The sequence below is a fragment of the Drosophila gunungcola genome, unplaced genomic scaffold (assembly GCF_025200985.1).
Source record: "Drosophila gunungcola strain Sukarami unplaced genomic scaffold, Dgunungcola_SK_2 000173F, whole genome shotgun sequence".
Taxonomy (NCBI): domain Eukaryota; kingdom Metazoa; phylum Arthropoda; class Insecta; order Diptera; family Drosophilidae; genus Drosophila; species Drosophila gunungcola.
In genome coordinates this window covers 83,189-107,363 of record NW_026453334.1, presented here as the reverse complement: position 1 = coordinate 107,363, position 24,175 = coordinate 83,189, and the positions used below count along the sequence as shown (strand labels likewise).

Sequence of the window (24,175 nt, the reverse complement as noted above, 5' to 3'; positions counted from 1 at the left end):
AACTGCACTTTTAGCTGCAGTCTGCCATGGCAATGGCAACCTTTTGTCTATCAAGCAATTTAAAGAGATATTGAAATTAATTAAGAGAATATTTTTACAAGTTTTGCTTTTAAAGTTAATGGCTCTAATTCGGTTAACCAACTTTATTTATTTTGGATAAGCCTGAACCACTCGTTTTCTTAATTTACAGGTTGTTCAATTGTTGAGTACTAAGCTCTTTGAGGTGCAAGAAAATAATAAATTAAGATCAAATGAAATTCGGTAAGGAGCACCTGATAAGGCCGATTCAAAAACCGATTATAATTCTGGCTTTAATGACTTTCCTACCCAATGTAGAGTAAAACCTCAGCGTGCGGTGAAAAACGCATTGTGTGTGGAAAACAATGAGAATCGTTGTCAGTTTCAGACATGCCTTATTTGCTTATGTGCGCTCATATATATTAAAATCTAAATTCAACCCACAGAGTTCGGCTCGAATTTCGAAAATGTAGCATTTACGTTGGTGCGTAGTGGAGCTGCACTCGTGTAATTCTATGCTTTCAATTTGTGCCGAGTCAGTGGCCGCTTTATGTCCATCATAGCCGGCTGTCACTGTGGCAGACATGCGGACTAGAGGACGCTTATGAAATGCAGACTCCCCGAGTGCTGGGCATCCCCCCTCTGCCCCATTGCCCCTTTACTCTGCATATCTGTCCGATCATTCATTTAAATGTCTATATCATGTGGCCAGAGTGAAGGCGGCAGAAGGCAGAATGCAGAATGCAGAATGCAGAGTGCAGAATTGCAATTTGCAATAAAAGTAAATCTGCTATGGCGCCGGGTTGAGCTGAGAGCTTCGGTTCCAGCTGGCTAGCTCCTTACATTGTTATATCCCCTGCCAGCCCGAAAAACCATCTGCCGCCATATGTGAACTCGTCTCGTAACTGTGTGTGCGGTTTCAGGTTGAAAGCCTTTCGGGCAAGGTAAGCAAACATTAGAATTTATTAAATCCAGCTCATGCAGAGCAGCCACGCCCTCCGCACGCCCACATTTTCCTTTTGCTTGAGCGCAGAAAAATACAAAAAAAAAAAAAAAATAGGAGAAAAATTATAGCATATAAAACTCACCTTGCCACGGCTTCAGCAGCACATTCAACTTTTGGGCCAGGCCAGAACCTCTACACACAACCAGCCATACACACACACACACACACTCCAGCGGACACCACATTCGCCTGTATTATCTTCACACACACCCGCACATATTTGCCCTTACATAATCCAACTTTGCTTTTAGCATTTGGCAAAACAAACAAAATGGCAGCACCAAAAAGGAGTTTGCCTTCGTATACACTGACCAAAAGCTGACTACTGCGCGATCTGCCGATTAAGATGGTACATACTGATCAATATGATGTATTAAACAATTTCATTTGACATTACCTACAAAAAGCTAAAAGCTATTGTTACTATTGTATCAGACACAAGCTCCATCATCCAACTTAATAATTAAAAAAAGCAGATGTACAAATAAAACATGAGACAATGAGACTGTCAAGAAAATAAATAAATGTATCAAAATATTATATCGATAACAAGCTGAAAAAAAATAATCATAATATTTGTATTGTTGACAATCTGATTTTTTTCTGTGTTCACAAAAATGCTATGATAAAATATTATTTCCTCTAAAAATCAAACTATTTACCAAAAATGGCACTGAAAAAATAATAACTTGTTCGCAATTGCTTACATATATATTCCTTGTAACATATTATTTGAAAAATATAAGTTATCTGCAGATTCTGTAATTTTTAGCGAAAGTTAAGTTATCAAAAATAAAGCATTTCAACAAACATATTGGGAGTTTGATGAATAGTTTGCTAAAAAGGCTTTTTTCACTCACGAAGAAAAATCGTAAATTTGTTGATAAATTGTCCGATTATTTGTTTAAGCAGGAAGCAAAGGAAATGCAGAAGAAATGCAAACTGTCGTATTTGAGTTATTCGTGGGATTTTCCGGGTAAGTTGTTACTTCCCGGGGAAGCAGGCGATTTATTATCGCAAACTTAATCTCACAAAAACACGTCAAACCTGAAATCCTACAGCTCGGCAGCGGACCCCGCCCCCTTTTGCCGCACGCCCATAAAAAAAGTGTACTGCAGAATGGGGGAGGGGGGAGGGGAAGGGAGAGGAGGAGTGGTGTAGTATATATTCGGTCGCTCGCCGTTAGCTTCATAAAAAACCAACTACATGGAGTGCGCATAGCAATAAAAACATGCAGGCAAATCACAGTGTACAGCGCACTTTACCCCCTTTCCTTATTTTTTTGTCGGTGCCCCCTTTGAAAACCCCACCCCTGGCAATTTCCATTTGGTTGCCCTTCTTCGGTAGTAAGGCACAGAAAAAAAATAATGTCATAGGACCAGCATAACATTTTTTTTATCCCTAAAATTACTAATATATTTTAAGGAAATAAAAGTTAACACCATGCCTATTTTTTGTTAGTTTCTAAGTTTTGTTATTTATTTCAATAATTTTATTAAAAAATATAAATAATGAACTAAGATCAACAATGTAATTTTGATACAGCTTGAAACTTTTTTCAAAAACACAACTTCTTTAATAATAAGAATCAATATTCAAAGACCATTTATTTGTAACGTCTTGCTTTTAAGTTTAAGTCTACGTTTGATTAAATTATAAAATCAGGATAATTTTAATTATAAGAGTAACATTATTCGATATCCTACTCCTAAAGCAGCTCTAAAACAATATTCTCCACGAACAAATTTTGTGGCTTTTATTTTCAGAAAAATTTGAAGGCAGCTTCAAGTTATTTAAGATTTCTGCATTTATATTTCGTCCTGTGCAATTCGTTTAGCCGTGTGTTTTCCGTTTGAATGTTTTTTCTTTTTTGGTAACAGTTTTGCCCACTGCTTTTTTCTATTTTCCTCGTTGTGCCATAAAGATTATTATGAAAGTATTTTGCTAAGCTGAGTTCTGAGTTGAGATGAGATGTGCCGGGTGGGCTGGGTTGGGTTTTCGAGTTTAGGTTAGGGTTTTTTGGATAAGGATAAGGGGGTCTGGGGCAAATGGCATCTCTGTTGCTCGCGCTATCTGGCCGAGCATCCGTCTCTGTCATGCCATTTGGCTGGCACTCTCGAGGCCTTAAGTGTGCATGCATTATGCCATGTGCAGGACCAGCACCACCACCATCACTATTGCCGGGACCCCCAACAACGCCCAATCCCCAAAACCCTAAACCCTTAACCCTTAACCCACCGCAGAGTGTAATATGCATGCATGGATAATTTATCAGGACACAGACGCAGCACAGCTTTAAATTTGATTTAAGCCCTGGCCATGTCCACTGCCATGTCCTGTCCATATCGCAGTCGTTTTAGTTCCACTCACCAACTGACAGCAGTTCAAATGCAATTAAATGCAACCACAGAGCAAATCAAACTTAAATCTGAGACGGACTTTTCACCAGAAAAACCAGAAAAAACCAGAAAAAAGCAAATGTTTAGTGACAAGTGCTGAAAATAATTCGAAATCTATACTTTGAAAATTGTAATGCAATTGTTTATTTATTGATTTCGTTTTAAAATTATTAATAGCATACAAGAATTTGGTTGCTTATTAAATTATTAATTTAAAAAAATATAATGTTGTAAAACATATGTGTAAAGTACAAGAAATATTCGAATTTTAAAGTAAGACAAATACACCGGTCTTTTTAAGCCAAATGGCATACATATTTAGTATACATACACATAAAAAGCGTTTAAGAAATTCGAAATATGTTGAAGTTTTGTATTTGCTAACAAGCAAAGTTCAATCGATTGTACTTAAGGTGGGCTCAAATCCAATCTCAAAATATGGAAAACTAGTGCAGAGCACTGAAGGCCATAAAACCGCAAAAACCCCCATCAGGCATCAGGCATACTCGCGCCCCCCTAAAAACTCTCGACGGACTTAATCCGCTGTCAGGGGAATGGCGAAACAAGTAACAAGGAATTCCTTGTAGCACAGTGTAACAGCCTGGCTTTGTGCCCATGCCCCAGACCTTACAGCAGTTTTGAAATGCTTGTAGTTTCGGTGTTTTTATGGGTTAAAAGATATGGAAATGGGTCGTCGGATGAGGATGAAGATGAAGGCGTCTTGGCGGGCATATGGAAATCGGATAAAGCCGAGTCGGCAGCCAAAGTTGTTTGTTTTTATGTTGTCTTCGGCAGCGTTGCATAAGTGCATTTGTCTGTTATCCCAGCGACCTTTTGTTTCGCCCCTCATCCTGCACTTTTCACCAAGCCATGCCATCCCCAAACCAGTGCCCATACCCATACCCATACCCATACCCATAACCTTCTCCATTTTCTCACACTAGTCCGGGCACTTGTTTTCAACGGAATCAATTTAGCGTAAGAAGTTTCAGCTCCAAGCTCGAAGTTGTTGTCATGTGCAGGACACGATGAGCGGGACGAGGATTTGGATGTGAATGGAGGGTTTCATGGGCGGAGGTCAGGGGTTACGGCGGTCAGGAGGGTGGTGTGTATGTGTATGTGTGTGTGTGTGTGTGTATGTGTGTGCGGTGCAATTATGCCAACGACAGCTGCCTGGCAGCCTCGTCGTCGCTCTATTAATCAAAAGTTATACAAAAAGCCAGCGAACTTCGCCACACGACTTGGCCAGCTTTTCCCCGGCGTTTCGTCCCGGCTTTTCCGCATTTTCCTGGCTAAGGCCCCACATCTCCCTAGCTCTATTCCCAGCTTGATTTTCCCAGCTCTCCCAGCTATCCCAGCTTTCACAGCTCCTGGCGCCGGCTTCGCCTTCTCATCCTGCTCTCCCCGTTGTTTGCAATTTAACTTTGCTCTGAGCGAAGGCTCTTCATGAGTTGGCCCAAGCTTATGTGCGCAAACACATAGACGCACTCGAAGAAAATCTTTAAGCACTATTAAAATACAATTATCATTAAAATGATGGAAAACGCTTGACTTTTACGTCTCCAATCAATATAAATTCGTTTTTTAATAATGAACTTTCATATTTTTAATCAATGTTGATCGTTGAAATGATCGAATATCCTAAGCTTTGACGTCTTCAATCAATTTATGTTAACATATCCAATCAATAAATTTCTTTAAAATGCTAGAAAATGCCAATCTATTTAAATTCTTTTTTTTTTTGTATTGAATTAACATATCCAATATCCAGCAAACTTGCCTTTCAAATCAAATTTGCTATAAAAAAGGTTTAAAATATATTCATAACTTGATTTGTCATTTATATACTTAAATTATATATATTTAAAGGATATATGCTGATTTCATAAAAATTACCAGTTTTTCATTATTTTAAATGTTTTTCACAAGTACTTTTATTGGAATTGCTTTGTTGAATTATTGACATTTATTTTTGAATGATTATGATATGTATAAGTGGAATAAATAAAAAGGCTAAAAATTTTGAAAAGTCTTTTGGTTAAAGTGTCTGTAGATACATAAAGAAGACAATTTATTTTGTAATTTCTATGGTTTTTAGCGTAAACTTAACCAAATGAAAGTACATAATTAATAAGCAGTTTTGAACATTTATTTTATATTGAAATATATACACGGAACTTTTGTTCAGTGCAGAAATCAGTGTGTCTGTGCGGCTTGGTGAGTAAAAACAAGATATAATATTTTATGAAAGCTTGGTTGCTGGCCCCTGAATGGACTGGGACGCATTGGCCATAAATAAATAAGGCAGCCAAACACAATCAAAAACCAATGAAGCACACCAGCAGCCACAAATGACAGCAGGAGCTGCGAGTCCCTGCCATGGCAGCCCCATCATCATCGTCGTCGTAGTCGTGTCAGCTTTTTGTCCTTGTCCTTGGACTCCCAAGTGCCACCAAATGCGCCCAGCCCGTGCTCCCAGTAGTTGGCCATGATTTAATGCCCTAATCTTTTCCGTTTGTCCATCTTTCCACTTCTGCAGTCCCCGATGCTTTGCCCCAAAAGCGTTCATTTATCCACGAGTCGCTTATAAATCTTTCATGTAGTTAGCTAGGATAGCCAGCTACGGCTGATCGTCCGTCCGCTGTGATATATTTTATGTGCCGCTACCTGAAGAAGATGACGCCCAGCTGCCAGTTCTACTTCATCTTGAAGTTCCAGGTCAGCAGACGTCGCTCCAAATGACCACCAATTTCACCTGCGAGGAGGTGGTTCGCTTCCAAAAAAAACAATATAAAACAATATAAATCACTTGTACAGCATGCAACAGCATATTTTGAGTCCGTAAGTCATTGCCACCACTCGATCTCCCATCGAGATTCATATGATAATTTTAATTATAAAAATATATATTAGTTGTATGCACACTAAATTATGTAAACATTAAATATAAAGTTTACTATATTGTTATACGTGTTATTGTCTTTAATTACAACCTGCTCAAACTGTCACATTGGAAGCAGTAAGCTGGTTTTTTGTGAATATATATAATTTTTTTATAAAAAAAAATAATTATTTCCCGAAGACGAGGTTTCTTTTTCATTGCATACTTTCGGACACTTTTTTTAGTAATTGATTTCCGGGGCACTCCCCATATACATTAATTTTTACTTTCTCCTTTTTTTCTTGTCTGCAGCTCGACAATTTTCTATTTTTAATTTATTGTTATTCTTATCCTAGCCCTACAATACAAGTCTTATAAATTAATGCACTAGACACTCTACTCAGTTACATTCCGAGAGAGGAAACAGTTTGCTATTTACATTTATTGTCCTAAAATAGTGTGAGCAATTGATAATAAAAATAAAAATATAGTTATTTATTATTGGTATTATATTTATTATTTATATTATTTCGTCAATTTCATCAAGTCTTTGGATCATCTCCCAAAACAGTGATCTCCAGAAATCGTTTGTGACAGTCGAACTGCGTGTTTCCATTCTTAATTCCAAGTCGCAACTTGGACACCCTCCGTTTCGGCAAAGTTTTCTGCTTAATTTGATTTTCAGCAGCATTCTAACTCGATTTCGCGCGTTTATCGTTAGGCGACAACTTTTTAATTGCCAGGCGGCGACCAGAGCACACACTTTCCACGATGTGTTCTGTTTTGTTGGCGAGTGTAAAAGTTTAATTGAGTGTAGAAGTATAATTGCTCTAAAGCAGCTGAAAATTAAGATATAACGAGAGCTTTTATGTTAGATTTGGGAAAATAAAAATATATATAAAATTTTATTTACAGTTTATGGTAATCACTTTATTCCATGAATATAGTTTCTAAAAATTCTAACAACTTAAAAACTCTTTTTCAGAAGGCCAAAGAAAAATGTCATTAAGTTTAGCTCTTAACATTTTACTAATTTCCTAATTTCCTAGGTAAGTGATGTTTAAACAGCTTAAGTTAACTACCATAGTCTGAAAAGTTGTCACTATAACCATGGATGTGCTTTAATTTCGACGCTTCGTGATGTGCTTTTCATTTGCCCTAAACGTTTGCGCCATTTGACTTAATGAAGCTTAAAGACAATAAAACGCTTAAGCACACAACTTAGCCACGCCCCTGAAGCCCCTACCGCCCCCGCACCCCCCCCCCACACACACACACACACCCACATACATGCACAACATTGTGTCAACGTCAAACGTCTTTTTCTTGCAACTTTCTGCGCTCGCGTCATAATTTCTATGAGTTTTATACACTTTGATAAGCATTCCATTGGCATGCGAGGCACGTTCGAGTAGGAAAACCCCCACCCCCTGGAACATCTGTCCCCTCCCCCTCTTTAGCATTAGGCCCCCCTTCCCCTCCTCCACGGGATGTTTGTTTTGCCAACTTTTGTCGCCGTCCATGTAAATCAGGCCAAGCGACAATTAAACGCGCCAAGCACGACAATACTTAGAGCTAATGGCCACGGACCTGAACCTCGGACAATCACCAAAAAAAAGGTGGGATATTATGGCGACCACACGAAAAAAAAAATTAATCTAAATATCAGTTTTTTTATAAACTCCAAAAAAAAATATAATTAAATACGCAAACAATACAAAAAAGTTTATGGATAGTTTCAAACTATTTAGTTGCTGTTAAATTTGACTATCAAATTTTGTTGCTGTTAAATTTCTATTTCGTATACAAAATACTTTGCTTGATTATCAGTTCCTTGCAGATATACATATGTTGATACCTTAAAAGCAGCTTCAAATTGAATTAAGAACGTTGACAATGTTTCACAATAACATAAACATTTTTGTGACAGTGCAGGCCAAGCCTTTGTCGCTTCCGCTCTCATTTCCGCTCGTTGGCCGAAAAGTGTAAACAATTAAATTTTAATTAGAATTCGCATCGCTTGACATGCGACATGGAAATGGACGAAGGCAGGAAAATGTCAGTTGCCAGTTGTCCGGATGGTGGATGGTGGGTGTTGAATGCATGGGTGGGGAAAGTGTTCGCAGCCGAGACTTAACCCACTCACCCACACGACGTAACCGCACTTCCGATCACCGCCACCGACCCACAGACATTTCATTTCCGTTCTCGTCTGCTTGTTAATTTATTGGGCACCTCCAGACCTGCGTCTCCAGACCCCCTCCGAGTACCGAATGCACCGAAAAAAAACAAGCGAAACTAGTGTCCCATTTATTTTTAACTCATTCAAATAATGTGTGCTTACCATAATACATTCAAAGTAGCCAAATTCAGCTTTTTAAAATTAAAATAAAATGTTCTTTGGCCTAAAAATGTGTTATAATTTGTACCTTTAAAATTCCTCGTCTGTGTTTGATTTTTAAGAAAATTCTTTATAAATTCCCTTGGTCGTTATATTACATGCCAGGCAAAGCGTACTAATGGGTGCCAATTTTTGTTTTGGGTGTGCAGAACACCAAATATCCCCCTTCTCGACCGCCTGCTGCGGCTGAGGTGCTCGAAAAGTGCTTGTAAATTAAACGGCTGACAGTTAATAGAAAACCGAAAGCCTCTCATTTGGCACATTTGCGGCCTGCGCTTTATATACTCCCCACTCGGTGCGGTTTGATGGATTGCCGGCTTAGTTTTAGCCAGTTAACTGCCGCACTCTACAATTTATGCCCCCAATTCCGGAAGGTGTCGACTCGAGGCCCGTAAAATGCTAGGTGGCAAATCGGACGGTTGGGCGGTGCAACTCAAATTTTAATGCCCAAATTGTGGCTAATGAAAATGTCTAAAAGTACTCGGATGATTTGTTGATTTCCTTCGGTGGCCCTGCAAAGCCATAAAGATTACGGGTCAACAAAACAGCAAATAACAAATGCGGCGAGTAAAAGTATCATAATACAAATCATCCAAATGCCATTTGTTAGTAGGGTGATTCCAAGTTCAATTGTTGTTTTGCCCTGTATATAAAAAACACATAAAATAAATAAAAAAAAAAAGTAGGAGAACAAATACTAAAACTCTGTATTTTTAAAATAAAAACAAAAACTAAATGGTATTGTATTTGTTTAAGCAATAGTCAACCATACCATTTATTACTCATTTGCAGCGTTTTGTTTTGTGTGTTAATTTTTTATAAATATTATATTCATGTAATAACTTATTAGAAATGTGATAATTTACAAACTTTTTACTTAAAATAATAATTTTATTAATTTCCTATGAATTTAAACACACTTTAACATTTTGTAAAGTGAATTTTGCATTTAAAAATATACAGCTAAGATCTAAACTCTTGAGGTGGGCAAAATAAATCTCATGTGACTTAAAATCACATAAAACGTTTCCGTGTCTGTTGGAAGCATGAAATGATTTATTTCTTGTGTTGAGAGTCGAACATTGAATACACATTTTCACAAGTGATTTCCAAACTCCAGGGAAGTTTGATTTATGTACTTTTCAGCTTTCTGTGTATTGTCATTTAAATAGTTTTCGATGCTTGTTGTGATAAGCATTTATTTATTTATTCCTTATGGGTTTACAGTGCCCTGTCAATAGCCAATAAATAGATATAAAATCATATTTAAGAATTATCTCACTACAGCTACTCAAATGCACTATCTTCCCTGCTGAGCTTTGTTGTCAATTAAATCCTGTTTATTCAGCTTTCTAGCTGACTTTGTGTTGGCTGCAATTTCAGATCGGATCGACCGGGAAACTGTTTGCTCTCCTGTCTAATTTTCCGTTGGCCGTAGATCCGGATGGCAGTGCATATTGCAGCGGCGGGTTTAAATCTAACTGTCGTCCGGAGTTGACCCAGTTCTCCGCCAGAGTTATGAAGCTAAACGGAACTTGCAGCACATTTCCTGTTGTCCGGGGACGGGGCTCAAAGCCCCCACATCCCAAGTCCCTAAGTCCAAATGCCCCACGGAGATCGCATCTGTGTTTATGGGAGGCCACTAAATTTCGATAACAATAAAATATGATTTTTTGCCTGGCGGGGAAATCAAAGAGCGGGTGCGCATACATACTTATATATAAAATGGAAAACACGAAAAGAAATTAAGGAACTTGCCGGAACCCAGAAAAAAGGACACCAAGTCACTGTGAATCGGGATGGCGTAAAACAAACAACAACAAATATGTCCGTATAACGAAAAAAAAAATAAACTCAAATTCAGGGTTTTTGGCTGTGTCCCAGAACGAATGCCAAATGCCCTGATAAAAGGGTTACAGCTGCGGTGAAAATAATAGTAGTGGGGAAATGTAAAGTGGTTGAATACATATCTTTAAGGCATAGGGCAACTTTTCTTCTAACTTAGTATAATGCTAATAAGACAATAAACAAAATCTGACGTAAAAACCCTTTTGTATTGTTTTAGTTATTTTAAGGAAATTGAAAAATGTTGAATAAACTTTTAAAAAAAAAGTAGTAAATGATTTTTTAGCCATTTTAAGGAGATAACCATAAGCCGTTTTTAATATCGAACCTGTTTTTCAAATTAAAAATTTATAAAAATAAATTTTTTCATCAATCTTTTTAAAAAAATTTTCAAAATATTATACCTATGATAATTGTAGATTTTATATTTGCCCCTTTTAGTTTACAATATTACCTTCAAGAAAATATAAAAATAATTCTCAAAATTTGCTTTTCAACTATTTTTGATGATATTTCCATAAGCTAATATGCTACAATTATTTTGACGGCAACTGTAGGTACCATATTTAAAAACTGAAAATGCCGGTTTTTCCAGGACTATGCCCCAGTGAATGTACCCGAACCGATCAAGGATGCACAGATCCAACAAAGCGCAGAGTAAATATTACAAAAATGTATTACACGAGGCTTTCGGATAGGCGCGACGGGGGTGGCGGAAAATGGGGAAAACGAAAAATGGCAGACGTGACAAAAATGCTTAAGTGAAAAGTTACGAGCGAGCGGCGGAAATCGCTTTCCCACCCCCCGCCCCCAGCATACTCTGTTTCCCTTTGCTTTTCTTCTCTTCTCTTTGCTTTCTTTTTATTTCTTTACTTTACTTTATTTTGCTTGTTTTGGCAGTCTTCCTTCGGAAAAACTTGTTTCGCGCATTTCGCTTCCTTTCTTCAGCTTTTTTCGGCTGCGTTACGTTTTTGTTTTGCTCTCGCAGCTGCTTAATATTTTCTTGTTTACGCTTTGTTCGACAGCCGGGGGAGCCGATTGCACTGAGAGAAAATATCACTCATCCTGGCACTAAACTCTTTATTAAAATTTATTTGAAACTATGTCACAAAACACAACAATTAATTTTTTTAAAAAAATGTATGTTTAACACCAGGTGTACAATTTAGTTTACAATTTATTTTTATTTTAGTGTAAGTCAGTAAATTGTCTAAAAATAATGTTCAGTTACGGCAAAGGGGACTGTTTTTGAAATTCTTGGCAAAACACACAAAAAAAAAATTTAAGAAATTATTTTTATTTTAATCTTTTAAAGCTAAACAAAAGCATATTTTAGGGAAGTCAACATATTGTTTATCATAAGGGTTTTGAAATTACTTATAAAGATGTCTAGATTAATATGTAGTGAAAAAATTCGTAGTGAAGCCATGCTTCTTCCGGATTTAAAATAAATTGAAGGGTACTACAAAGATCACAAGGGTTTTGATAAGATAATAGATAAAAACATAAATATTTTTAATTTAAAAGTAAGATAAATTCATAACGAAAGACGACGTTCCTATTTTTCATTGCATACTTTAAGACATATTTATATATTTTTTTTAAAGACCCTAGTGATTTCTGAAGCTCTCCATTGGACACCTTCAAAAGTGATTTTGAAAACATAGTGAGTTCTGTGGCACTTTCGCATATTTCTGTTATTTTTAAAAATGTTTTTTTTTTGGCGGTGTGGTCTTGGGACTTGGTGGTGCCACTGATGGCGCCCCGCTGTTCCCCATCCCGGGAGGTGGTGCTGGTGGTGGAGCTGGTGGTGCGGGTGAGCTTGGGCTGCCCTGGCTGCTGTCAAACTTTTCACGCACGCCCGCTGCCGGCGAGCGATTTCCCGGCACGGGTTGAGGACGCGCTCCAAATCGATTTCCGCTTCATTACGCCACCGCTTATGCGGCGCCCCCGAGCGGCAGCACTGGAAAGCAGGAGCGGATCGGGGGCGGTGGAGACTGCGGCCCTGGGAGCACTCCAAATCGAATCAATCATCTTTCAGAAACACTTTGCACACCCACGCACGCCACTCAAATACTCGAGGAGACAGCGAATAAGATGTGAGACCCTCACCCTTGCCAACATCCCCTCTCCAAGCCCAATCCTCCCAAGAAACATACAAGTCCCTCCCGACACGAACTCATATGTCAGAGACAAGACCCGCAAATTGTTTGTTTACTTTTGCATGCCATGCTGCCATCCATCCACTCGAATCCCCCCAACTGCCTGTTATTTCAGGCCGCTTTCATGTCATTTTTCAAGTTTACACAAAATATTTCAAGTGTTTGATGTCTTTTGCACCCGAAGCGCATCAATTGCCACCCAAGTCGTGAGTCCCTCTTCTATATTTCACATTGTTCCGGCTTTTGAGAGATCCCCAAATCGCATACAGTTACAGATATATACAGATACAGATACAGATACAGAACTAATGTTCTTTTTTGTTTTTGGGGTGGCTGCTCTGTTGCACAAACAACTCAATTAAAATGTAAGGCAACCGCAAGCGGCAGCGTAAAAAACATATAAATATGGCGCATACGCCGCGTAAATCCATAATTGCATTTGTTTGTTATCGCCGACGCCACGTGACCGGGTGGTTGAGGTGGTTGAGATGGTTGAAGTGGTGGCTGGGTAGCTGGGTGGGTGGTTTTTTGGGTGGCGGATACAATAACAACAGGGCAGTCGCCAAGCAAAGCTACATGTACCCGAGCTTTCGCCACGTACCGATAAACGATTTCCCCGGCTAAATTGACTTTACAAAAAATCAAAACAATATTAATGTAATCACATAAATAAAATATATATTTTGGAATTGAGTCCACAAATTTGTGGGGCTTTTATATCACAAAGTTTTTGTTTTCTGAATCATTTATTTGGATCATAGTAATAAGGAACATTTGTGTTTTTTTTCTGCTAAAATGTGGATTTTATTTGGATAATCAATCTTAAATTTTCAGTTTTTTTGTATACAGTTATTACAACTTATTATTTGGCTTATACAATTAAAAAAAAATGTTGTGGGCTAGAAAAGATTTTATACTTAAAATCTGTAGATTTGTAATACTTTGTAAGTTTGATAATATGGCAATAAATATTTAATAGCTATGGAAGAATAATTTTTAATCAATATTTTTTACTACTCACTATTTACATCGGATGATGATATAATGTTGGTTTAACCAAGTGTGTTAAATAATATGCATATTTTCAGGATACTTAAACATATATATATTATTTTTTTGGAGAAATCGCTTTTCAGCAGGACATTTTGGGGAGGATGTTTTTATATGCATTTCGTTGCATTTCCACTTCAATTTGAACGTGCAATGTATTTTTAAGCACTCAACAGGGCGATTCCGAGGGCAACTAAAGGGGTTTTGTTTTTTGGAGTGGGGAGGGGGCGTGGCAGCCACCATTCCGCCCCCTTTTGGAGGCAACAAATGCCAAGTGCAGCCAGCAATGATGATGATCATCAGCAGTGGCGGCAACATCATGATGATTGCCACTTGAGCGGATTTTTGCTGCAGAGTTTTCTCTGCTCGCTTCGCTTTTTTTGAACCCACTGAATTTTCCAACCACCCTCCCCCCTCTTCACCACCCACTTCCCCAGCATGTGTGGGTGGTCAATTATTTGTTGCTACTTTATAAACTGCGACCGTTTTTGTTGTAGATTTGGAGAGGTCTCGCCAACAGCTGCATAAATTGAGACCCAGTTTTTTTTGTGTTTCCCCCTTTTTCTCAGCCAAAAGCGAAGGTAAAACTTGAACTCTGCGGTTCGATACGTGTCCAATAGGCGAATATAAAAATTGGTAAATCGGGAAATCGGAAAATCCGGAAATCACACCCTTAGAAAACGCCAAGAATCGAAGAGCAAACTTTTCATATAAATTACAGGCAATAATATTTATTTAAAACTCCCCGCCAAATGGCTTGGGAAATTCACCGACATTGTTGTCGCTTTGGCAAAGAAACGGGAGCACCTGCTTGGAAGTGCCAGCCGATTCGATCCGATCCGAACATTTTCGGTAATTCGAAAGTAATTCGTTTAAAGAAATTTACGTGATTTGCTTAACAACCGAAAAAGTCGTGAGTGAGTGGGCCTAAAGTCCCGGGTTATTGAGTTGTTCCATGACACGCCATATTTCCTGAGGCGGGTTAATATGTGCACCGTTTGCGTGCCACAGAATTATTGCCTAATCACTGCTCAGGGTCCTTTTTTGCCAGGATGAGCGGAGATTGGATGGGAGTGGAGCAGATAGATAGTATATATATATATATATATATATATGTAGTATATGGATGGGAAATGGGGCTGGGGAACAGCGACATCGGTGACCGAGCAGCGGCGAAAGTAGCCGCAAGTAAAAGTTTCTTCCCTCAGCCAATTTGAAGCCAAAAGAAAATTTGTAGGCTATAGAAAGTTTTTGGCCCCTTAAACTCCCCCGCTGGTGACCAAGCTTCGGTGTAGAACTTTTCCATATATAAACGCTGGACACGGCAAAAAAAGAAATCAAATTTATTTCTCCTTCTGCTCAGTATTTTTCGATTTTTTTTTATTTAATCGAGTCTTAAACATAGGTTTATGTATTTAAAATACAGGTCGTTAAAAACCAATACAACTATGACATTTTAGTTTTATTTTTTAAAAGAACCTTCAAACGCAATTAATAATTGTGTTCAAATTCGTTTTTAAAAGGACATTAAAATATATTCTGACTAAATGTAAAATTAAGTTATTTATTTACTATGGCATTTAATTCAACTAAATATTTGTAACATTAACTATTTTGCTTATTAATGTTGTGTTCAAAGTGGTTTTAAAGTGGACATTGTTTTAAATTTGCTTATTCATTTAGGTGATTTAGACTTTGCTTAATTTTTACAGTCTCTAGAAATGTTGGTATTAATCCCTTAAAACAATCTCTAGAATTTTTCATTTTCCGTTTTCCGGATTAAAAGTACAATGTTAAGACCTTCGACAAAATGGATGCACACTTTTTCTCGCCGTGCATGTCTGTGGGTATATACATATCTTAGTATATACCCCCAGTGTTTTTTGTCCTGTTTAGTCTATCTGTTGTTTAGTGGCCCTAAGGCAGTCAGACGGGAACGTGGGCGTGGGCATGGGCGCCTGGGCGTGGCATGTGCCAAAGTTTTCGCCGAGCGTACGGCTGCCAAAATAAACAGCCAACAATGGCAAGTGGCAGCGGTTGAGCTGACAGAACGCTGAATGCGGGATGGTAGCGGGATCTGCAGGATAAGGCGCTGAAAACTGAAGGCCAGCGGCACTGGCAGTCGGGAAAGTCGTGAAAGTCGGAAAAGTCAGAAAAGTCGGGATAGTCGGGATAGTCGCTCAGTGCAAAATGAAAACAAATTGTGTTTTATATACTTTCCATTAGGGTTACTCGAGCGAGCGGATAAATGCAAGTTGAAGGTCGTTCCCAGCGACGACAACGATGATGATGACGATGTTGATGATGATGTTGATGGAGTCTTCTTGCCGGATGATGGATAATCAGGCGACTCAGCGCTGAATAAAGTAATAAAGCACAACGTGACGAACAAGTTCAGGTTCGGATGACTTGGGGCCCAAGTAGATACCGTGGTCATCTTGTGCGGTGATTTCATTGAGTTGCTCCACTACAAATTGAGTGAGTCCAGTCCAGTCCAGCGAGGCAAGCAAAGTGATAAACAGCGAGTGAGTGATGCGCAGTGATTAGGATAAAATCTCTAAGAACTTATGATTAAGGAGCCACGGACTGGACAAAGTGTGGTTTAGTAAAACAATGTAGTGCCAGAACATTGTTTGTCGTAAATAAATTATTTACTCTTAGTTTAAGTAAATAAAAGCTTTTTTCTAAATAATGAATTTTTTAACAAAACAAGGGCATTATTTAATTTAATAAAACCGTTATCATTTAAAAGCGCAATGGCCCAACAAATAGATTATTTATCCACAGCTAAAAAATAAGCCAAACATGATAAAATAATACTGGATTTTAACTTTTCGTTTGTTTAATTTAAATTTCTGGATTGTCAAACCTCTTTGAACTTAAATTATTAAATATAATGATCTTATAGTTCTTTAAGTTCTTTTATAAAACAAGGCAACTATTTTAATGGATCTTAAAACAGAAATATTAAGATCATGCAGCATAGCTTAAAGTATTTTATGTAAGTTTTTGGTGCTTTAAGAAATGGTGAATGTTATTTTGAAGTCCCCCGTGTGAACCTTTTACTCGATTTAAAAGCTTATTTAAACTGGTCAATTGAAAGTCTTTTAATTTCTGGTCTTTTAAATTGTATTGGTTACTTAAAGGTCTAGTTAAATCTTGAGTGCCCCTGGTTTGTGTACCCAGGCCAAAATTGAAATATTAAGCCAAACAAATCAGGCTGGCATTCGACACGCGCAACGTTTATCAGTTGTTTTCTTTTTTTGTTTTTTTTTTTTGTTTTGTCTTTTGAGTGTGCTTACACACACACACGTACACACACCAAACCGGAAGTCGGAGCGGAAGCGGAAACAGACGAAAAGGGCTGAAAATGGCCGGCGGCAACGATGACGATGATGATGCCGTCTGATGTAAAACGAGGACGAAGGAGGAGCTCACGCGCTCATTGACGTTGAGCAACGCTTATTGGCGTACTTAATCCTTTTGGCAAATTCCAATAAATTACCAGGACGGACCAGAGACAGGCATCAAGGCATCAAGGCATCAAGGCATCAAGGCCAACTGCCAACGGCAGCACCATCCAAACATTATCCTCTGGGAGTCGTAGAAAAGGCAAAACACACAAAGCACACAAAAAAAAAAGCACACACAAAAAGGAGCAGAGCGGAAAAAATCATCAATAGGCCATGATGAGTTTCTGATTGCAAAGCACGAAAAGGGGGCGAAACGCGTGGGGCTCTGGCGATGATGGCTCCCTGATTGTCCGAACGATGCGGCCATGTCACGCGGGTTGGCCGGAGTGGAGCACCCGGAGTGGAGCACATGGAGTAAAGCTTCAGACCCTTCTCCCCAAAAACTCCATATTGGGATTGGTGACTTTGGGCCAGTAATAAAATCGAACTGACATTTTATGTGTGCTTCGGGATGCCTACCTTGAAAGTCGCAAGGCGAACTTAAATTGAATGCCAGCCCGCACCGAAAATACTGCCTTCTACACTCGCAAATTGGTTAAAAAAAAAATGCTTACAGACAAATTCTTCATTAAATTCCACAAATAAATTACTAAAATTTTTTTGGCTTCGAAAATTAATTACTTTTTTAAGAATTTACAGTTTTCAACTGTTTTTAGGAATTTTGGTCAACGTTTTAACTTATTTATTTTATAAGCACTTGAAAAACATCACATAATAAATATGTATTTTCTTTTTAATTATGTATTTAATGCTGGAATTGCTTAGAAAAAAATATAATATATGATTAAATTGAAAATTATTTAATTTGGTATTCAACGCTATGTATGTTTGCATGAAATAAAATACGTTTTAAATAAATTTAACAGTTTACTACGTGAAAAAAATGGCTTATCATATAATTTGGTATTCAATGTCATATAATTTGGTAAGCTATAAAAACACGTTACGAATAAATTTAACAATTTATTAATAAAATAGCCAGTTAAAAAGAAACGAGAATTAAAAAACATTAAATGAATTTTAAGTTTTAGGGAGAGATATTTTTTTTACGCTTAGCATTCACAAAAGTTAAATAATTAAAAATGTATTAATTAAATGCAGTATCCAACCCTAAGCTCAGTTGGACATTTAATAATTTTGTCTTTGATTTAGGAATTTTGACAAGGGGTGTTGTGTAATTTTTCTCGCAGTGTTCGCCCTGTCTGTTGCTGTATTTTATGGCACTGTGCGCTGGCTTATCCTTATCTCTGGCCCGACCTGCTACCCATGCCGTTTTTATTGTAAATGCTTTGCATATTTTTGATTGGCTTCCCGACCGACCCCTGACCAAATAAAAAAACAATAAGAATCCTTTGTGCCGGCGACTGGGTTGGAGGGTGTCCCATCCCATCCCGTCCTGCTCTTCTTTCATTTTATTTGCTCAACTCGAGCTGCTCCACTCCGGCGAGGAGTTTTCCCCCGAAGAAGCGCTCGTCGATGCGCCGACAGTGGGCCATTAGACGGGGATAGGTGGCCAGTATCTCGGCCAGCTCCATGTTGGGCAGCTGGGTGGTCGCTATGGCCGCCATGTGGCCAAAGACCAGGGCGTCCAGTTGACAAGGCCGCTGGCCGCAGAGGAATCCCTCGGGTTGGTGCTCCTCCAGCTGGGCAACCAGTGCGTCGACACAGAGGCCCACCTCGTGCAGCACCTGGTCGTTGTCCATGTCCTGCCACTGGTAGACCTTCAGTATCCGCCTCGCCTCCCGTTGCTTGGCCAACCGGCGGATGAGACCCAATGGCCAGGGATGAGCTGCCTCAATGCGCGGTGCCGTGTACAGTTGGTAGTTGCCGGAGTCCACGAAACTCATGTGGAGTTCGGCCAGCGTGAGGACATTCTCCACGTAGGTGACCAGACAGCGGACATCCTCGCGCTGATCCTCGGACATCCAGTCGTTGACCGCCCGCATGGCCTCCACCTGGGCCACGATCGGCTCGAATTCCGCGAAAGTCGCAATCGGACCCAAGCGAAGTAGCGGAAGGTGGGTCAGTCGACCGCCCGGCGACATGAACTCCGCATTCTCGCTGATCTGCTCCGAAAAGGGCAGTCCGCTCATGAGCAAGAAGGTCTTCACCGCCAGACAGCTGGATCGCTCCGCCAGCAGCAGGTGACTCATCTCGGGCGGCTGGTGCAGGTGGGCGTCCGCCGGCCACGCCTCCTCCTCCGCCTTACGCCCCGGTGTCTGCATCAAGGCAGCGGTCAAGCTCTGCTCCACATTCATATTCGGAGTGCCGGAAATTTTGACTAAAAGCGAGTGTTTTTGGCTTTTAAGCAAGCCAAATATAGTTGACAGGGATGTCAAAGGTGGCCCAATAGGTCTACTTTATTGTTTAAATATTTTATTTAGATAATAAAATATATTTCACCTACACCCAGCCCTTAAAAGTTCAATTGTATCAAACAAAAGATTACAATAATGAAAAGTTTGGAAAGGCTTCATGTAGGTAAATACATTATAACATATTTAAAATACATTCAGTTTAATTGTACTATGCAAAAGATTACAATAAACGGAAAAGCTGCATGCATATTACACTTCACATCTACTTTTAAAGACTATTAAAATGGCGTGTGTTTTATTAAGACAATAAATATAAAAAAATTAAAAAAAATTATATACAATATACATTTAAGACCTTAATATAGTAGCAAAATGTGATATTTCTTGTAAGTGTTTTTAGCTAAAACTGCTATGGCTTACTATTAAAATGTAAATTTATTAAAAAGAATTAATAACGTACGGCTTTAATAAACTAGAACAATTTAAAGTTAAATTTTCTTTTGTTTTTTAGCCAATCAAATAATATATCTAAATTTTTTGCAGAGTATTAGCTGCTAAGTCGATATTAATTTATATTTAAGAAGGTAAGCTGTAAAAACAAGAAAGAACTCTGTAACTTCAATACATTTATTTAGGCAGTGAACATTTATTTTTCACAACAATCACCATCACTGTAATTTTAAAAGAAAATTTAATATTGCAAGTCGTTTCCCAATTTTTAACATAAGCACTAAGTTTAACAAAAAGCACTTACTTACAAGTTCTATAGCAAATGAGAGAAAGCTAAATAAAATCAAAAATACTTAACAAGAAGTTGGAAACTGAGTAGGCATTTCCCTGTTGAATTAAATTATAATCTTGCTCAATCACGCAATAATAGATTGCCAAGCTGCACAATGAGTTTTGTATTTCTTCAAATAGCACTTGTGCTTGTTTGTTTTCAGACTTTTCCTCCCATTGATTGTTCCTTGTTGCTATGGAGAAGCAAATTGATAGGTAAGAACGAACAGTGCGTATTTAGGCATTTAATTGGACTGCAATTAGAGGAATTGAAATTTGAAATGTGCAACTGGCAATAAGCAACGAAATAATGCTTAGGCAAATAAACTATATTTGCAATTAGCGAAATTATTCGAATTCAAACGGAGGACCAAAGGACTAAATTCGGACATTGAAGTTGAGGTCGATGGCTGTCAGTCGTTGTCGTTGACAGGATTCACTTTTCCACTGAAAAATCAGTTTCGCTTTGATGATAGAAATGTTTTGTGAATTTTCCGCTCAAATGGACATTCTGGCAATTAATCACTGGCCGACGTACCCACTCGTACCTTCCCCCATCGGCAGGCACTCAAAGTTTTGCCTTAATGGTTTTGGCCCACTCTCTGTGCCAATGCCAAATAGGTGGAGGTGGAGTGCCGTCCGCTGGTTCGCGGGCTGGAACCCAGAACCAAGAACTGAGATCCGAGAAGTGAGGACTGTGGACTGAGGACTGAGTACTGAGGATGATAAATTACACCGACCAGGCGGGACATTATGCACAGTTTTGTGGCTGCTCTGATCCAGGACTCAAGACTCGAGTGTTCCCGGAAATAGCCAAAACTTCTTGGCGTTCGGGAAACGTTTCATGGATCATCAGGTACGATGAGGGGGTGACAGGCTCTCCATGATTGCTAATTGAATGGCCTTGGTGATATGCTTCTGCACAGAACAAAATTCCTAAAGTAAAAGCTTTTAAGCTCTTTTAAAACCCTTTGTTTAAGAACAATTCTTGCATCTATTCCTACTTCTATGTATTTTATTTTTTGTATGTTCGTTTTTGTAACAAGTGAAAATAAATTCAAAGATTTAAATTTATTTTTCAAAATGTTGCTTAAATAAATGATAGTTCACTATTTTTAAAGACAGCAAGTAATAACACAAATTAATTTAAAATTTTATAATTTAAACCTTTTGTACCATTTTGTACGTATTAAAGTTGTTATTTTTTGAGTTGAATATTAAATATTTCGTATTATTAAAAAATAATACAAATATATCTAGATTTAATTTGTTGACCATTTTTTTTTAATATTTAGTATTTCTCTCTATTTTAATTTTTAAAATAAGCCCATAGTTTTAGTTCAAAATTCTATATTCTTGTAAATTCTTATTTATTTGGCAGTTATAATTGATTGCAATTTTTATCATTGAACAAGAATTGTTGTATATTTGTATTTTTGGATAGGATTTAAAGTATTTTTTTAATTATCAACTGAACAATTATTTCAAAAAACCTAATGTTGGGTTTAAAATAGCATTTAAGGCTTTATAATCTGATGCTAGCATTTTAAACTTATAGTTTAGGGGCTTAATTCTTTTTCGCTTAAAATGATTTAACATTTAAATTTATGTAACGCTTTGTTTGAAAATATTTTTTAATGTACCCAAGCAATGCTAATTTGTGTGTGGGCCTCATTTTCATATAGACAATCCGGGCCGCGTTGGCAGCTGTGAAAGGTTGTGAAAGTGTATGAAAGTGCGCTGTTCGATTGACGGATTATCCCATTTCGGGAGTCGCCTTCAACTGATTAGTATTCCCGCGACGTTCGAGCCCCGAGACTAATTTAACGCCAAATTACGATTTTTGGATGAGAGTTTTTGATTTACCAGCCACGTTCTAGGGAAATGAAAGAGTAAATACGAAATACGAGGGACAAGGCGTTGTCGTTGATTGATTTGGTCGAGGGCATTTGGGAATTCCTCGGTCTTCGTCCTTTGACAAAGTCCCAAATTAATTAAGCCACACAGAAGCCACTTCGATGTCGGACGATTGATATCCATCCAGTTTGCCAGGTTGGTCTACAGAATATAGAATACTGAGTACGGAATTAGAAATAGGGAATACGGAATACGAAATACGAAATACGAAATACGGAAAACGAAATACGAAATACGAAATATGGGAGCACGGTGGATGTTCGCCTGGTTGAGACATCGTTTCGGCAACAAAAGCCAACAAAAGGCAACAATTCTTACCCACTAATAAAGAATAATATGACTGCCATAAAACTCAATTTATTACCAAAATGTCGACAAGCAGCAGAGTCTTGTGCGTATGTGTGCCACTTTCTCCTTCGGTTGTGTGTGTTCGTGTGAGAGAGTTACGACCGACAAAGAAAGGAGGTGAAAGGAGAACGAATGACGTACGGAAGTGGCAAACAGCAAAAGTTTATGCTGCCATTTTTGTTTGGCAATTTTCTATTTCTATTTCAATTCCATGGCGTCGTTTTATTTGCATTTGGTGTGAGAAATGTGTGCGCGACTTGCGACCCAAGTTTGGCCTTTCACTTTATCACTGATACCCTGTAAAATGCGATTACCGGTTTTACTTGAAGTTGAGTTACTTTGTTCAACAAATAAAGACCGAAGTAGCTTTAAAGTGGCTAAAAGCGAATGACTACATATTTTAAGAACCTTTTCAACTGATACATTGTTTTCCTTTTCTGCTGCCATTTTGTTTGTATAAATTATTCTGAAAATATGTAACTAAACTAGAAGCCGCCATGAAATAGCATAACGAAAAATCTATAAATAAAATTCTGTAAAAGTTACTAATTTTTTTTTATATATTTTTTTAATGCAAAATAAATGTTTGTTTTCGGAAATATTATGAATAAAAGAGTTATCACAGCAGCTTAATCTAACCAACTGTTTAAAGTGCTATACTTTTGTTACATAAATTCAAATATATATTTATATAAGCTTTTAAACCTTATGAAAATTTTCTTGACCGATAATTAAAGTGTCTTATTAGATTACATTGAATAAAAAACAGTGTGATAATATGATCAAATGAAAAATAATTGTGATGCACAATCGAAACCTTCGTTTAACTTAGTAAACAACTTATTCAGCTAAGTCATTTTATTTTAAAAAATTCAATTCAATAGCTTGTTTGTTAGACTTGTACAGGGTACATCTGAGTTGAGGCCAAACACCTAAGCATCGTTAGTCTTAGCTCTTAACGTAATTCTTTCGCACGACTCCCTGGCTCCAACCTTTGTCTTCGGCGTCTCCTGCATTCGTTTCATTTTCATCTTTGTTGTGCAATTTTATTTGCTATTTTGGTTTTGTGCTCCTCCATTCCACGTTGCTGCTTGTCTTTATTATTATTTTGTTTCTACAAATGGCGATTTGTTGCTCTTGTTGTTCTTTGTTGCTCTTTGTTGCTCCTAGTGCTGTGTGTTGGCCTGCGTTGCCATTGTGTTGGATATTGTTTGATATTGTCGGTCATTCGTTGGATTTCGTTGGCCAGCTGTTGGGGGCACTTCACCGGCCGCTTTGTGGCCACAATTTGGCGGAATTCGCTGGAAATGGAGACAGTTGGAGGAGCGATTCCCGCTCTGGATGCCGCTAAATAACCGTTTGGCTGAGCTAATCCACGGCCATATTGTCCATTGTCTGGTGGAGATAGGCGGTCGGGCACTAGGACATAATCGGAGGCACAAGCAGATGGCGGCGGGAGTTGGACAAAAGAAGGATCCTGTTCAGGGCTGATTGCTGGACAGGTCAAGGCTGGCAGCCCACTTGTTATCAGGTACATGTCGCTTTAATGGCAAGGTAATATACAAATTATATTTAAG

At 38.2% G+C, this 24,175-nt stretch overlaps 1 protein-coding gene across 1 annotated transcript; it reads right to left on the bottom strand.

Annotated features, from left to right (window-relative positions):
- Positions 1 to 18,326: 18,326 nt before the first annotated feature.
- Positions 18,327 to 19,574, bottom strand: LOC128265897 (metaxin-2). The gene has a single exon (XM_053002123.1). The coding sequence runs from the start codon at positions 19,491 to 19,493 to the stop codon at positions 18,648 to 18,650; it is 846 nt and encodes a 281-aa protein (XP_052858083.1). The 5' UTR covers positions 19,494 to 19,574; the 3' UTR covers positions 18,327 to 18,647.
- Positions 19,575 to 24,175: the final 4,601 nt, after the last annotated feature.